Consider the following 16,165-nt stretch of genomic DNA (forward strand, 5'->3'; position numbering starts at 1 on the left):
CTGCGCTTCCAGAGAGGTGAGACAGCGAGAGACCATACGTCAACCTAGAGACAGAGGGCAGAGAGAGAGAGAGAGAGAGAGAGAGAGAAGAGAAGAATGATGCGAGGTGATGATCATTCAGTACCAGTCAGTTGAGACGTCAATCTTGGCGATCTTGAAGTTGAGGTCAGCCATGCCTCCCACGGGGATGCGGTCACTTCCTGTGGCGAAGTGAAGCAGCTTCTTCTGCAGCTCCAGAGGGAAGGCCAACACCACTTCCCAGAAACAGCTGCATCCACATACACGTGCAAATGCACACGTACGCACGCAGGCGCACACACACACACGCACACACACACACACACACAATATCCAGCCAATGTTGATCTTGTCCGAACAGGTGGCACCAACGACATGGCAGACAGCCCATTCTGTAACATTGACTGCCAGCGTGATACTGCTCTACCCTTGTACCTGATGTAACCCAACTATGGGTTGCATGGAGAGAGGAGAGAAGGGAGTGGGGGCAGAGAAAAGGAGAGGAAAGGTGAGGGAGAGGAGAGGAGAGGAGAGGAGAGGAGAGGAGAGGAGAGGAGAGGAGAGGAGAGGAGAGGAGAGGAGAGGAGAGGAGAGGAGAGGAGAGGAGAGGAGAGGAGAGGAGAGGAGAGGAGAGGAGAGAGGATAGCAGGAAGCTCCAGCTGCAGGAGGACAAGGTTTCTTTGTTGCTACACAGACTTGCAGCGCTGCTGTGGTCCGTGCATAGACTGGGTCCAAGGAGAGACCAATGGACTGCAGGATGGAGCACAGTGCCCTAGGAAATGGATGAGCTGCTACACTTACAGTGACTTGACTTGGGGTGTATAGACTTGGGGTGTATAGATTACCATCTCTATCGAGCACGTCTATCAAATGTACTCTGTGTGTTTGGCCCTGTAAATTGACAGCAGGGCAGTGGGCATATTTCTGTTCTATCAAATAATAAAATAAACGTCTGAAATCTCTATTTTAGTTATCGTCTTGTGTCACTCACCGGACAGTGGGGTCAGTCTTGCTGTAGCCTTCGTACTGGGCAGCTCTCTGCAGGGCACCCATGTCCAGCTCCGGACTGCCACACACCAGCATCTCCACCTCTTCTGGACGTAACAGCTACAGGAACACAAAGCCCATCTCAACCACAGCAGAACCGCAACACGGCCACACAATTCTAACAACCACACACCAGCATCTCGACCTCCTTTAGTCGCAACAGCTACAAGAGCACAAACACCATAACTGCAATAACAACCACAATCACAAACCAACCAAATCAAATGTTATTTGTATAGCGCATTTCATACACAGAGGCAACACAATGCGCTTTACAGAGAGCAATGGAGGGGGGGGGGTGGGCGGGCATAGGTCCTAACCCTACATATTCCAGAAGGAAGCAAAAAACAGTTAATACCAAATCAAAACACAACCCCAACAAATAGCAAAGTCCAACCCCACACAGCTGAACTCAAATCCCAGGTCTTTACTGATAATGCCACCGATACACACACAAGTTCACACACACGCATGAGTGAACGGTGACACACTTTTTCAAGCGCTGCAGTTCAAGTCCAGGTCAGGGACAGGACTGAAAAGCATCTGTTCTTCTGCATGTTTTTCATATAGGGTTTCTACGTGGAGGGAACCCGAGTGGAGAACAGGGGATAGAACCCGGGGAACCTTCCAATCCCCAGCCGGCTGCTCTACCTCCCGAGCTACATACACACACTTACAGATCCTGTGACGACTACTATATTTGACCCTCATTGCTACATAATATAATTGTGTACATCAGTGTGTGTGTGTGTGTGTGTGTATCTTTTGTAGATGCGTTAGCATTTTAACAGCATTAAGTTAATTTGCTTGAATCTCTGTGACTGCAGAGAAGAGAGACAGTGTCCTGGAAGAGTGAGCAGACCAAGAAGAAAACAGGGGTCAGGAGTTAATGATCGGCTGCCTCTGTTTACACTTTATTTGGCCTCATTTCTGTGCACCAAATAAACAGAGAGAGAGAGAGAGAGGGAGAGAAAGAGAGAGAGGGAGAGGGAGGACAGATGGACAGATGGGGGCCCATCAGGCTGCTGACCTCTAGTGCTGTACAGTACTGAGTCAGTGGAGCACAGAGAGAGAGCAGACGCTGGTCTCTTCTCTGTGTACAGTACAGGACTGAGTGCAGCTCAGTGTAAAGCCCAGTTCACACCAGCCCGCCAGGCGACCGAGCGCTTCTGACTACGCCTGGTCGCGTGCTGGCTGGTGGGCGGGGTTGTACTGCCGTCACGCTCATGAAGAGAAAGTGTCAAAGTGAAGAGTGTGGCAAAAACACAAAATATTTCATTCAGCCTACTTTAGCTTTGGCCCAGACAGTCCTCTCTACAGGCTTGCTAACTGCAGTGTGTGTGTCTGTGTTCCTGACCTAGCCAACATTTGGGGACAAATATTGGACGTAAAACCAGTTGATCGGGGACGGCATGTCAAATTGGGGACAAAATTGGTGTCCCTAATTAGGTTTTGGGGTTGGGTTAGGGTAAGGGGATATGGAATGATTGTAAGTCAATGCAATGCAAAGTCAACATGTGTGCGTGTGTCTGAGAGAGAGAGAGAGAGAGAGAGAGAGAGAGAGAGAGCATGCATGCTTCTGGCACGTGTGTGTGTGTATGTGTGTGTGTGCACCTTGGTCAGCCTATGGTGTTGACACGGTACACCTGTAGGGTAGGGTCCTGGAGTTCAGCCAAAGCTAATATTATCCTGGGTCACAACACAGGCAGAATAGTTTTCATGTCAACAAGTTCAAGCACTCGAGACCTCATCCTCAGTGACATTCTGCTGTCAGCTGTCTGTCTGACTGACATGACATCAAAATTGCAGTCATAGAGATTAAGGATGGACATGGGTATTTGTGTATTTGAATGCCTGAACTGACATTGGTATTAGATTGTTTGTGAGTATTACCCATTTTAATTTTGGGGAGAAAAAAAAAAAAAAAAATCTTGAAAATCTTTGTTTAAATGAAATATTAAAATCTCCTATCCATGTGACTTTATCCTAACGGTTGTGACATTTGAAATGATTAAATTCCATATCAAAATATGTGTGCGTAAATGAGTTGAGCTAATGAGCCTACTGCCTTCATGCCAGGCGGCTGACACTTAACTGGCAAAATGGCAAGCAGGTGGAGTTAAGGGCAGATATTTTAATCGGGCAGACGAAAATAGCACATGTACTGTAAACTCTGTAACGTCAAGTATATCACGTCCACCAGCTCGATGCAGAGCCACATCAGGCTTAAAAAAAAATAGAGATGTATTATTGGAACTGGAGGATAGTGTTATAGATGCACACCGACAGGCTACCTCTATTCTAGCGGAGAAAATCTTCCCCATCGCACTCACCTCTCCCCTGAGCACGCTGGTGTGCTCTTTTTTGTGTACAGGAGTGTGTGGGCCTGATGCAATTAGCAGGGAGACAAATGTCCTTTCCGGAAGGTTTTACACCAGCATCGGAATGTACAGGCCTCAGTGCTGAGCGCTGAGTCTACATCTGAATTAGTACTAGCCTGCATTTATTTTTCTTCCGTTTCACTGCAGCGGCAAATTTCAGTGAACAATGACAGAACAGTTGCTCATTAGAGTTTATTCATTAAGCATTTATTAGCCTTAGACCGTTTAACTTATTATTTACAGTTGCCTAGAACCTGGGCCAGCGGTGGTTTTGTTGCAGTAAACCTCCATATCTAAGGGCTCTCCCATGTTCAGTTGATTTCAAATTTCATTTGTTTTCTTGAGGCCACAGACAAATAACAATATATGTGTTTCAGTGAAGGCTGGTGACTGAAGATATTGGGGGGACAGGAGGGCAAGATGTGACCCCTGTCCGGGGGCACCTTCTCCCTTATCTTTTCAGGTGTGCCTATCTGCAGATCAGTCTGGCCCTCCTCGTATCTGGAGCAATTTACAGAGATTGCATTTACAACTGGGCCAGTCAGGGAGACAGGGACTGAGTTCTCACTACTGTTCTCCTGATTGGTTCTATTGGAAAATAAATTATGATTTTTCCATTAAAATATGAATATAGCGTAGAACAGGCACTAAAATCAAATGAAAGTTGCTGTCCAATGTAGTACAATATCTGATGTTGATTTGTAGTCACTGGGTCACGACATGGGAACTATTGACAAAAATCTATCGATTTTCCATGTGTAATTTGCTGACGGTCCCTAACCATTTGCATTGATTACTAAGCGTCACCAGTCATTTTTGCTCTGCTACTTACATACAGTAGTGCGCCATCAAGTCCATGATCAACTCCCTGTAAGTTAGTTGCCCTTGTTAATAACAGACTCATTCCCTCTAAAAGACTGCTCTGTTTCGTCTCTCTTTAATATTGTAGTTTACTCTCTGCAAATGCACTCTTTCGTCAATCTCATTGATGGACACATCAAGGAGGGACAATGCTATCACACTAAAGTGATCATGCCTACTTCCTAAAGAATCATTGAGCAAACCCCAGCGTTAAAGTTAGGCTAGCTGTTCCCTTACCTGATCAGTTTTAAATCTTTCGGGTGACGTAGCATTTTGATCATGGTTGTCAGTGGAGTTGGTCATCCAGCAGGCTTGATACTCACCTTTCTGCATACAGGTAACTGTGGAATGGCTGATAAACACTCAAAATGTTCTTCCTCTGCCTCGTTTAGCATCAGCTGCAACACTCTCCTCCAAATCCATTCTCACCGTTAGTAGAGCTGCTAACGTTACAACAAGCTAACTGGTGCTGGCCAATGCTAGTAGCTAGCTGGCTGCTTGATAAAAGAAAGGAAAACCTTCATCTGAATCAGAAAAAAAGGAAATTAGGACAACTTCCTCTGCCTCCATGGACCACTCAAAATAATGTCTTTTTACGTGATATGTAGTTGTAGTAACGTTAGTTGTAGTTCGCAATGTGCACTTTGTATGAATCTTTCCATCTCAATCATGCCTTTCCCATGACCCCCCCACCTCCACTTTTAATTTGATGACAGTACGTTATTATTCTATTAAACAGAGGGGACGGTACGTTTTTGGATGGTCAGGGTGCATTTGAATGGAAGTCTATGGAGCTGTATGGGGGACGGGAGCTACTCATCCTCCCAGCACCTCAGCATGCTCCCCCATTCATTCATCCAGGACGCTGTTGAGACTAACATTGGCAATATGGTTCTGTGTATCCTAGATGCTTAGAAATTGAGTTTAAGGTGATTTTAAAAAGAAAAACGTGATTTTTATTGAATATTTTCCTTTCCTAAAATTATTGGGGAACATGGTGAATCTTTTTATTTCTTCTAATTATTGGGGAGGACCATCCTCCCAGGCCTCTATGGACAAGCCTCCTCTGGTCCGTTTGGATTATTTTGGAGAGAGCTTGACCAGTAACAGATGTACAGACATGGGAGAGGGCACAGGGAAGGAAATCTATTTGACTGCTATGTCCAGAACCAATCTACTGTGGCCGACTAACAGGAAGCTATAGAGCCTTGAGTTACGGACTCATGTGTACAGTACATCCATCTAATCCCTTTAGATCTACATACATGTTTATATTAGAGCAGCAGGGATGGGTCAGGTCAGGGATGGGACAGGAGAGACCGGTCAGCTGCTGGGGGACACAGGAAGGACCACACGGGCTATGTGAGACTGGTCACAGGTCTTGCTACAACACCCCCCCCCCCCCCACACACACACACACACGACTCACCATTAGGGCATCGGAGGCACACACACTGTGGAAGCCATGGTAGAAAGCTGCAAACTGCTTGTAAATGGACCTGTTGAGCAGGAAGTCTACGTACAGCTGAACATACTCTATAGGGAGAGAGAGAGAGAGAGACAGACAGAGAGAGAGACACCGAGAGAGAGAGAGGGAGAGAGAGACAGAGGGAGAGAGAGAGGGGAACACATGATTTTATTACGTGCCTGTGCCAATTTGTGCTTCCAAATGTGAGAGGGGCACACAGAGGAGCATTGTGACATAACAGGGAAAAGTGAGCCACACTTAGGATGGAAACAATGTCCTCTCCAACTCTCCTGTTCAGTAAAGAACCTACAGTGCTGTTGGACAAATTCTCGGGGGCCTCTATTATATGGAAACCTTTGGTATCTACCTACTCGCGTTCGTTCAAATAAAATCACAAAGAATGATGTGTATGTTATCAACAAGGGATTGTCATTGTCCCTGGTGGCCACATGGTCCGAGCACCCACCCTTCCTGTTGTACTTGGTGACCGGGATTTTGTCTCCGGCGACCTTCAGGTTGTAAGACTTGACGACGCCCAGCTCTTCCTGGAACACCTGGAGGTGAACAGTTAACATTCTGATGCACCTCATCCATACAGACGGAGAGGGAGAGGTTCTGGAGAGGTTCTGTGAGGGACCATCGTTTTGTTTTTGAAAGGCCCAGAGAGAAGAGAGGAGGTGAGACGAGAGGAGAGGAAAGGAGGATGGAGAAGAGGAGAATAGAAAGGAGGAGAGGAGAATACAGTGCATCCAGAAAGTATTCACACCCCTTCACTTTTTCCACATTGTTATGTTAAAGCCTTATTCCAAAATGGATTCAATTCATTTTTCCCTCATCAATCTACACACAACACCCCGTAATGAAAGTGAAAGAAACGTTATAGGAATTCTTGCAAATGTATTAAAAATACAAAAAAAGAAAATATCACATGTACATAAGTGATCACTCCGTTTACTATGACACTCAAAGTTAAGCTCAGGTTCATCCTGTTTCCATTGGTCATCCTTAAGATGTTTCTACTAATTGAATGGAGTCCATTTGTGGTAAATTCAATTGATTGGACATGCTTTTGAAAGGCACACACCAGTCTATATAAGGTCCCACAGTTGACAGTGCATGTCAGAGCAGAAACCAAGCCATGAAGTCAAAGAAATTGTCTGTAGACCTCCGAGACAGGATTGTATCAAGGCACAGATCTGGGGAAGGGTACAAAAGAAATTCTGCAGCATTGAACGTCCCGAAAAGCACAGTGGTCTCCATCATTTGTAAATGGAAGAAGTTTAGAACCACCAGGACTCCTCCTAGAGCTGGCCGCCCGGACAAACTGAGCAACTGAGGGAGAAGGTGAAGGTTCACCTTCCAACAGGACAACGACCCGAAGCACACAGCCAAGATAACAGAGGAGGGGCTTCGGGACAAGTCTGTGAATGTCCTTGAGGGGCCCGGCCAGAGCCCAGACTTGAACCCGAATGAACATCCCTGGAAAGACCTGAAAATAGCTGTGCAGTGATGCTCCCCATCTAACCTGACACAGCTAGAGAGGATCTGCAGAGAAGAATGGGAGAAATACCCCAAATACAGGTGTGCCAAGCTTGTAGCATCATGCCCAAGAAGACTTGAGGCTGTAATCGCTGTCAAAGGTGCCTCAACAAAGTAATGAATAAAAGGTGTTAATACTTATGTAAGTGTGATGGTTCAGTCTTTTTTATTTTTAATACATTTGCAAAAATTCCTAAAAAAGTTTTCACTTTGTCATTATTTTTCCACATTGCCACTTGGGAGGAGAGGGGTAATTAGGAGAGGACAGGAGAGGATCAGAGAGGCGTGTGAGGGGTTAGGAGGAGAGGAGGAGTGTGAGGGGTTAGGAGAGGAGAGGAGAGGAGGAGTGTGAGGGGTTAGGAGGAGGATTGTGAGGGGTTAGGAGAGGAGAGGAGGAGTGTGAGGGGTTGGGAGGAGGATTGTGAGGGGTTAGGAGAGGAGTGTGAGGGGTTAGGAGGAGAGGAGGAGTGTGAGGGGTTAGGAGAGGAGTGTGAGGGGTTAGGAGGAGAGGAGGAGTGTGAGGGGTTAGGATAGGAGAGGAGGAATGTGAGGGGTTAGGAGAGGATCCGAGAGGAGTGTGAGGGGTTAGGATAGGAGAGGAGGAATGTGAGGGGTTAGGAGAGGAGAGGAGGAGTGTGAGGGGTTAGGAGAGGAGTGTGAGGGGTTAGGAGAGGAGATGAGTGTGAGGGGTTAGGAGAGGATCAGAGAGGAGTGTGAGGGGTTAGGAGAGGAGAGGAGGAGTGTGAGGGTTTAGGAGAGGAGATGAGTGTGAGGGGTTAGGAGAGGAGATGAGTGTGAGGGGTTAGGAGAGGATCAGAGAGGAGTGTGAGGGGTTAGGAGAGGAGAGAAGGAGTGTGAGGGGTTAGGAGAGGAGATGAGTGTGAGGGGTTAGGAGAGGAGAGGAGTGTGAGGGGTTAGGAGGAGAGGAGGAGTGTGAGGGGTTAGGAGAGGAGGAGTGTGAGGGTTTAGGAGAGGAGATGAGGAGTGTGAGGGGTTAGGAGAGGAGAGGAGGAGTGTGAGGGGTTAGGAGAGGAGAGGAGGAGTGTGAGGGGTTAGGAGAGGAGAGGAGGAGTGTGAGGGGTTAGGAGAGGAGAGGAGTGTGAGGGGTTAGGAGAGGAGATGAGTGTGAGGGGTTAGGAGAGGAGGAATGTGAGGGTTTAGGAGAGGAGATGGGTGTGAGGGGTTAGGAGAGGATCAGAGAGGAGTGTGAGGGGTTAGGAGAGGAGAGGAGTGTGAGGGGTTAGGAGAGGAGATGGGTGTGAGGGGTTAGGAGAGGAGATGAGTGTGAGGGGTTAGGAGAGGAGAGGAGGAGTGTGAGGGGTTAGGAGAGGATCAGAGAGGAGTGTGAGGGGTTAGGAGAGGAGAGGAGTGTGAGGGGTTAGGAGAGGAGATGGGTGTGAGGGGTTAGGAGAGGAGATGAGTGTGAGGGGTTAGGAGAGGAGAGGAGGAGTGTGAGGGGTTAGGAGAGGAGAGGAGGAGTGTGAGGGGTTAGGAGAGGAGAGGAGTGTGAGGGGTTAGGAGAGGAGAGGAGTGTGAGGGGTTAGGAGATAGCTTGGTGTAATGAGTAGCCAGGGGGCAGAGATAATAGGTATTTGATCTGGTCCCGAACTCTATAGGGTGAAGGACACAGTATATAAATAGAAGCAGTAGAGATGGATAGTGTTTGTGTGTGTGTGTGTGTTTGCTTGTGTGTGTGTTTGCTTGTGTGAGTGTGTGGTTTATGTGCATGTGTGTGTGTATTTGTCACGTGTGGGATGATGGTTGGGACACCAGCCAATGAGTTTAGCTCCGCCACAGTGAGCCAATGAACATGACTTAGCTCATGTCTTGTGATGCGCCAAAATAGCAGCACTGCAATGTAACCTCACACAACCTACAACGAGGTGTCCGCTTCTCCTAGTCAGGCTACAGTCACGTAGCAATCGGAGCGCTGATGATGGACGACTCTGAAGATGACCTGGAATCTCTTGACCCACATACTGACCAAATCCAACCCTTGATCAGGGTTGGACAAAGTGACTGAATCACAGCCAGCTGTTTGATATTGGTTGGTTATACAGTATGCCCATCTGAGATAAGGCTACATTCACTAGCGCATACAGTACTGAACCACAGCCATGTTTTGATATAAGACACTATGGAGTGGTCTTTTCGGCTTGTGTGTCCATTCAAACATTCCTTTGACGCTCTTCTCCTTGGACAACTTTGGTGCTGACCTACTGCCATGGCTTCTCACACTGCGGTGACGCTCTTCAGAGGGGAGTGGGAAAGACAGTTCTGAAGACTCACAACCCTCTATACACACACGCACACACAAACAACTCTCTGAACACCCACATACAGTACACAAACAAGTGCATATACGGGCACACACACACAACTCTCTGAACACCCACATACACAAGTACATATATGGGCACACACACAGGCATGCACACACACAAACACACACAGACACACACACACACAACTCTCTGAACACCCACATACACACAAGTACATATACGGGCACACACACAGTCATGCACACACACACATGCGCGCACACGCACAGACATCGTAAGGCAGCGGCATCGGTTTATGATTACAGCCTGAGGGGATTGGAGCTCTGGTGAGTCACTATCTCATTCAGTCCATTAAGACTGCGTGGAGCCTAGCGCTCTACGAGCAGTCAGACGAGGCGCACGGCCGTGGCTTCGAAACACATCCTGGACATGCTCTGAAGTGTTGGGGCAGAAGTGAGCATGTAGTCCACTGCTGGACTTCGAGTAGGGGTGGAATGGAGCTCTCTGAGCCCAGGGTCTTCACACGTGCATAGCATGATGTAATATGGTGCAAAAATCCACCTCAGCTAATGTTTATCTGGGCCTCGCAAGGACGACCTGGCCAATAACCAGGGGTCTAACCAAAACCCTGACATCGCTATGTCAAGTTGTGATTTCGGGAGTCCGTGTTTGGTGTACGGCAGGGCGAGTGGGAGACCAGGGCCCGTTTCCACAGAGTCTCCAGGTAGGAAGTCCACAGAGGAGGAGGAGAGGTCAGGAGAGGAGAGGGCAGGACAGGAGAAAGGAGGAGAGGATAGGAGAGAGGAGGAGCGGACAAGAGAGAGAGGAGGAGAGGAGAGAGGGAGAGGAGACAGGAGGAGAGGACAGGAGAGGAGAGGATAGGAGAGAGGAGGAGAGGAGAGAGAGGGAGAGGAGACAGGAGGAGAGGACAGGAGAGGAGAGAGGAGGAGAGGAGGAGAGGAGAGAGAGGAGATGACAGGAGAGGACAGGAGAGCAGAGAGGACAGGTGAGAAGAGAGCAGGAGAGGAGAGGAGAGAGGAGGAGAGGGGAGGCTTAGAGAGGACAGAGGAGGAGAGGCCAGGACAGGAGAGGAGTGTACCTGGAAGGTGAGGTAGAAGTCCTCCTCTACGTTTCCCTCATAGGTCAGCAGCTCCCCCAGGCCTCGAGCCAGGTCCTGGAACAGAGGAATCCTGACACGGTCACTCACATGTTTACAACCACGGTCACTCACATGTTTACAACCACGGTCACTCACATGTTTACAACCATGGTCACTCACATGTTTACAACCACGGTCACTCACGTTTACAACCACAGTCACTCACCCACTAAATAAGGTCTTCATGGACCAAATCTAGGTCTGGTGGCAACAGAGCCCTGCAGACTAAAATACAGCCCTCTGATCTCAGATCAGCCACCAATGTACAGTAGCTATGGTTGAGATGAATAGCATGATGGTGTATGGATGTATGGGAAAAGTTAGCCTTGAGAACTAATGGTTCTCGAGCCTAGTGGCTTATGGGGCAGGACCCCATCTCCTGGTTCCTTAGCGTGAGGCAGCTTAATGTAGACGCAGGGACATGACTGGACATGACGCAGGGACTTGGCCCCAGTCCAACCCTCGATGCTGAGTGCCAAGCAGGGAGGGATCGAGTACCACTTTTTAATAATCTTTGGTATGACTCGGCCGGGGATCGAACCCCCAACCTCCCAATCTCAGGGCGGAGACTTTAAGGTGTATGGGGCTAGTCTTCAATGAGCTTCATATGGCATGGCGGTGTCCTTCTGCCTGTCTGTCTGTCTGTTTGTCCATCTGTCTCTGCCCTGCAAAGAGGCAGCAGGGCAGCATTAATGTGGCACCAGAGGTATGCTAACCAAGCCAGTGGGCGTGGCTGAGGCCCTCACACACACGTGCAGACACACACGTGCACACACACACACACACACACACGCAGACATGCGCACATGCATACGTGCATATTCCCACAGATCCATTGTGTAGCCTACTTAGCTGTGACATGAGCAATGAGCAGTAATATCCCAAGTGTGCACAGTCAAAATGTTGACATGGACCGTTGTATGTGATCGTAAATAACAGGGCTCAAAATGCTAAATATAAGCCCTGTTAAACTACTCCAGAGAAGTCTTGAATACTGTCAGCTTATCCTACATAGTATGTATGTATGTTGATTCCTGTAGCCCAAAGGAAAACATTTCAGCCTCGACAGACAAAGGTTAACGTTTGGCTCCCCCTAGTGGTTTAAAGTGGTGCAGCTATCAGAACTACAAGCCCAGGTAAAGGAGCTTTCAGTTCCAATTCAGCTGAGGACAATATAGTATAAATACAACTTCAAACAATAACCACACACACACACATAGGGAGCATTCATTCTTCTATAGGCTTACTGTAATCATCTTGAAATTCCTCACTAGGGCTTCTTAACCAATCAGAGCTCACATACCGGCATGATCTGCTGCAGGTCCTCCAGGGTGGGGGTCGCCATGCCGATGGGGGCGTTCTGGTCACAGGACAGGATGGGCGGAGTCAGGAGCTTCTTGAAGCAGTAGGGAGGGAAGTGGATGTCCAAGGCGATGCTGTTGTACACAGCCAGGCCCATCAGCTGACACAGGGGAGGTCAAGAAGAGATAACGCGTGCGTCTCATTCAGGGGCGGCTGTGGTTCAGTGGTAGAGCGGGTCGTCCGATGATCGCAGGGTCGGCGGTTCGAATCCCGCCTCCTCCTGTCCAAATGTCGAAGTGTCCTTGGGCAAGACACTGAACCCCAAATTCCTCCCAATGAGCAGGTTAGCACCTAGCACCTAGCAGCTGCCGCCATTGGTGTGTGAATGTGAGTGTGAATGGGTGAATGAGAGGCCATTGTAAAGCGCTTTGGATAAAAGTGCTATATAAGTGCAGCCCATTTACCAGTCCATCCATATTTACAGTGTAGTGGAATTAAATCTGATCGAAAGTAAAACATTTTAAGACTTGGTCTCACTCTCTTGGTGCTATGCCACAGATGTCAAAATTATTACAGCGATAGAGGCTAATATATCCTCCTAGTCCATCTAAAAACACATGGACATCAACTGTACACACACACTGGTCATTACCAATAATGATTCCAACACAAATACACAGAGCATGTTGACAGAGTGCACTGTTTGACGAGGCACTGAATGGCTGGGCTGCTGTCCAGTTCGCACACAGAAGGTTGTGCCACAACAACTTCAACACAGTGAATGACTGCTTTGTGTTATATCACTGTGTGTGTGTGTGTGTGCGCGTGTGTGTATGTGTGTTCAGACTACGTCAGCCACCGCCCTACCCATAAAGTACTGCAGGTGGACAGGGCATTCAGTGAATTCGTTCCCCAGCACCAGAACACACACACTCTTTCTTTTACACACACTCTCTCTCTCTCTCTCCCTCTCTCTCTCTCTGTGAAAGCGTTCTCAGCTGGTCAGTCTCCATATGGTGACCATATGAGGAGTGATGTTGCAGTTCAGAGAGTGAGCTCACTCAGTTCTCTTTGGACATTATGCTGTGAGAACTGCAGGTAGGGCAGACATACACACACAGACACACGTAGAAACACACACACTTACTGTACAGTAAACACACTGAGCACATACTGTTCGCAATTGAAATAAAGTCAATCACAAGTATTGTGATTATATTCACTCAAGTGCATTTGTAATCCTAAACTACAAAACATCTTAGATGAGAGTACTTGTCAATGAATCTGGCTCTGAGAGCTGACACTCAGACAGACGTGTGAGACCAAAGGAGCCAGTGGTGGTGAGATACAGTATCACAGACAGAGAGAGAGAGAGAGAGAACAGACAGAGAGAGAGAGAGAGAGAGAGAAAGAGAGGGATGGAGGGAGTGAGAGGAGAGGGAGAGAGAGAGAAAGAGAGGGATGGAGAGACATGGAGAGAGATAGAGAGAGAGATAGAGAGGGGCCCCTCTCATCCATCTCATTTTTATGAGACAGGCTCAGTTTTACAGCACTGAGAGGTGGAGAGGCAGAGGGACCAGCAGCCTTAGATGTAGTCTCACGACTAATAACTCTCTGTCTGGAGGGATACACACTCTCTCTCCGTCTCTGTCTGGAGGGATACACACTCTGGCTCTCTCCGGCTCTCTCCATCTCTGTCTGGAGGGATACACACTCTCTCTCCGTCTGTCTGGAGGGATACATACTCTGGCTCTCTCCGTCTCTGTCTGGAGGGATACACACTCTCTCTCTCCATCTCTGTCTGGAGGAATACACACGCTGGCTCTCTCCATCTGTCTGGAGGAATACACACTCTCTCTCCATCTCTGTCTGGAGGAATACACACGCTGGCTCTCTCCATCTGTCTGGAGGGATACACACTCTCTCTCTCCGTCTCTGTCTGGAGGGATACACACTCTCTCTCCATCTCTGTCTGGAGGGATACACACTCTAGCTCTCTCCATCTCTGTCTGGAGGGATACACACGCCAGCTCTCTCCATCTCTGTCTGGAGGGATACACACGCCAGCTCTCTCCATCTCTGTCTGGAGGAATACACACTCTAGCTCTCTCCATCTCTGTCTGGAGGGATACACACGCCAGCTCTCTCCATCTCTGTCTGGAGGGATACACACGCCAGCTCTCTCCATCTCTGTCTGGAGGAATACACACTCTAGCTCTCTCCATCTCTGTCTGGAGGGATACACACGCTAGCTCCATCTATCCATGGCTGGCTAGCTAATCAGGCATTTGAGTTATGACACACACACACACATAGAAAGAGAGAGTGTTAAACACTCATACACAAGCAACGCACGCTCATGCATCCCCCCCCCCACCCCCCGCACATAGACAGACATGCACCCTCAACAATACGCACACACACACACAGCTGTTACGTAACCCAGAGGTTTGAAAGGTCCCAGATGGTCTATATGGCTAACTAGAAAGAATTTATTTAATTCTATAGAATAGTCCTGCATGACCCCCTTGATAACACGCGCACATGCTCACAACACACACACACACTCACACACACACACAAAAAAACATATCCACCCCACTGCAGTTCAGAGGAATGGAAAGCAAGAAATAGCCAAATCTCAAGAATATATTGTTGGTACAATAAACGTATTGTGGTTTGTATCCTGCTCAAGTCCTCTGCCTGATCTGTTTTAATAATAAGTACTGTACAGACTGTATGATATGTAGCTGGAAAAGCATTTGATGGAGAGATGTGTTCTGTGTAATGGCTGGACAGATTTACAGCCGTGGAAATACATTACAGTATCTATTTCTCCCGTGTGGTTACCCAGGAGGACTGCCCTGCTCCAACCCATTTAGCTCATGCCTAATTGGTGTGTGTGTGTGTGTGTGTCATAAGTACCTGCCGTATAAGAGTGTTGCCCTCGGTGGGACGTCCTGGTGTGTGTGTGAAAAGGATACAGTCCCGACCAACTGGAACTCGGAGTAGTTGTCGCACTTCCAGCTGCTGAACCAGTGGCAGCGAGAATCCGTCAGGTACGTGAACATGCCTGAAAACAAGCAGACAAACAGCACGACTTCAACAAAGGTCTGAATCCAGCGAATAAAGTGTACAGAACAGTAGAGCACAGAACAGTAGAGCGCAGAACAGTAGAGCGCAGAACAGTAGAGCGCAGAACAGTAGAGCACAGAACAGTAGAGCGCAGAACAGTAGAGCGCAGAACAGTAGAGCGCAGAACAGTAGAGCGCAGAACAGTAGAGCGCAGAACAGTAGAGCGCAGAACAGTAGAGCACAGAACAGTAGAGCACAGGGCCTTTGCTTGGCTGCAAAGTGGACTCATCAGCACGGGGTGATTTGACTGTGCCTTGTGTCTATGTTATGCATATTGACCGTACACACTGTACTGTACACACTGTACTGTACGACACCCTCGAGTACAATTCGCTCATCCTGTGGAACGGACAGCATGTTGTTACTGTACGTCACGACCTGCACTCCTGGACAAACATTCTTCAGCGCCGACTCTTCGATGTGCGGTCTGATAATATTCTATAGGACGACCTTTTAAACGCACCCTTTTCTGAAGTTGTTTAGACCCGCATGGATACTTTGAGCGTGACCTTCAGACAAGAAGTGTTTTGTGAGTTTCTCAGCTCTGGGAAGCTGACATATACATTACCCTGGACCATGGAGAAAACAGGTTGAGTTGAAATAGAATGAGTGCGGAGAGAGGGGAAAGTATGGGCATACAGACGGCTCTGTTACTGTGTAGGGGGGTTTCCCTGCTTTAATGAGGAAGCCACAGTTTTCATTTAGTCTGGGCAGCTTGCCTGGCCCTCGCATAACACTGAGATGGAAAGAACTACTCAGCAGACAGGGGACAGAGAGGGAGAGAGAGGGAGGGAGAGAGAGAGGGAAAGAGAGAGAGAGAGAGAGAGAGAGAGAGGGAGAGAGAGAGAGAGGGAGAGAGAGGGAAAGAGAGGGAGAGAGAGGGGAATGAGAGAGAGAGGGAGAGAGAGAGAGAGAGAGAGAGAGAGAGAGAGGAGAGAGAGAGAGAGGGAGAAAGAGATGAGAGAGAAAG

General features: G+C 48.3%; 1 protein-coding gene across 1 annotated transcript in view; it reads right to left on the bottom strand.

Moving 5' to 3' along the window:
• Positions 1-16,165, bottom strand: part of LOC311327583 (putative E3 ubiquitin-protein ligase HECTD2) — a gene marked incomplete at both ends in the record, with an annotated part of 31,415 nt that overhangs the window by 2,233 nt on the left and 13,017 nt on the right. The window contains 7 exons of the mRNA XM_084460671.1: positions 125-268; positions 1,010-1,125; positions 5,737-5,843; positions 6,242-6,329; positions 10,699-10,773; positions 12,062-12,220; positions 15,045-15,133. Of these exons, the coding sequence (XP_084316797.1) occupies positions 125-268; positions 1,010-1,125; positions 5,737-5,843; positions 6,242-6,329; positions 10,699-10,773; positions 12,062-12,220; positions 15,045-15,133 (778 nt within the window). The remainder of the gene's footprint in view (positions 1-124; positions 269-1,009; positions 1,126-5,736; positions 5,844-6,241; positions 6,330-10,698; positions 10,774-12,061; positions 12,221-15,044; positions 15,134-16,165) is intronic.

The sequence above is a fragment of the Borostomias antarcticus genome, assembly GCF_949987555.1.
Source record: "Borostomias antarcticus genome assembly, chromosome: 2".
Lineage (NCBI taxonomy): Eukaryota > Metazoa > Chordata > Actinopteri > Stomiiformes > Stomiidae > Borostomias > Borostomias antarcticus.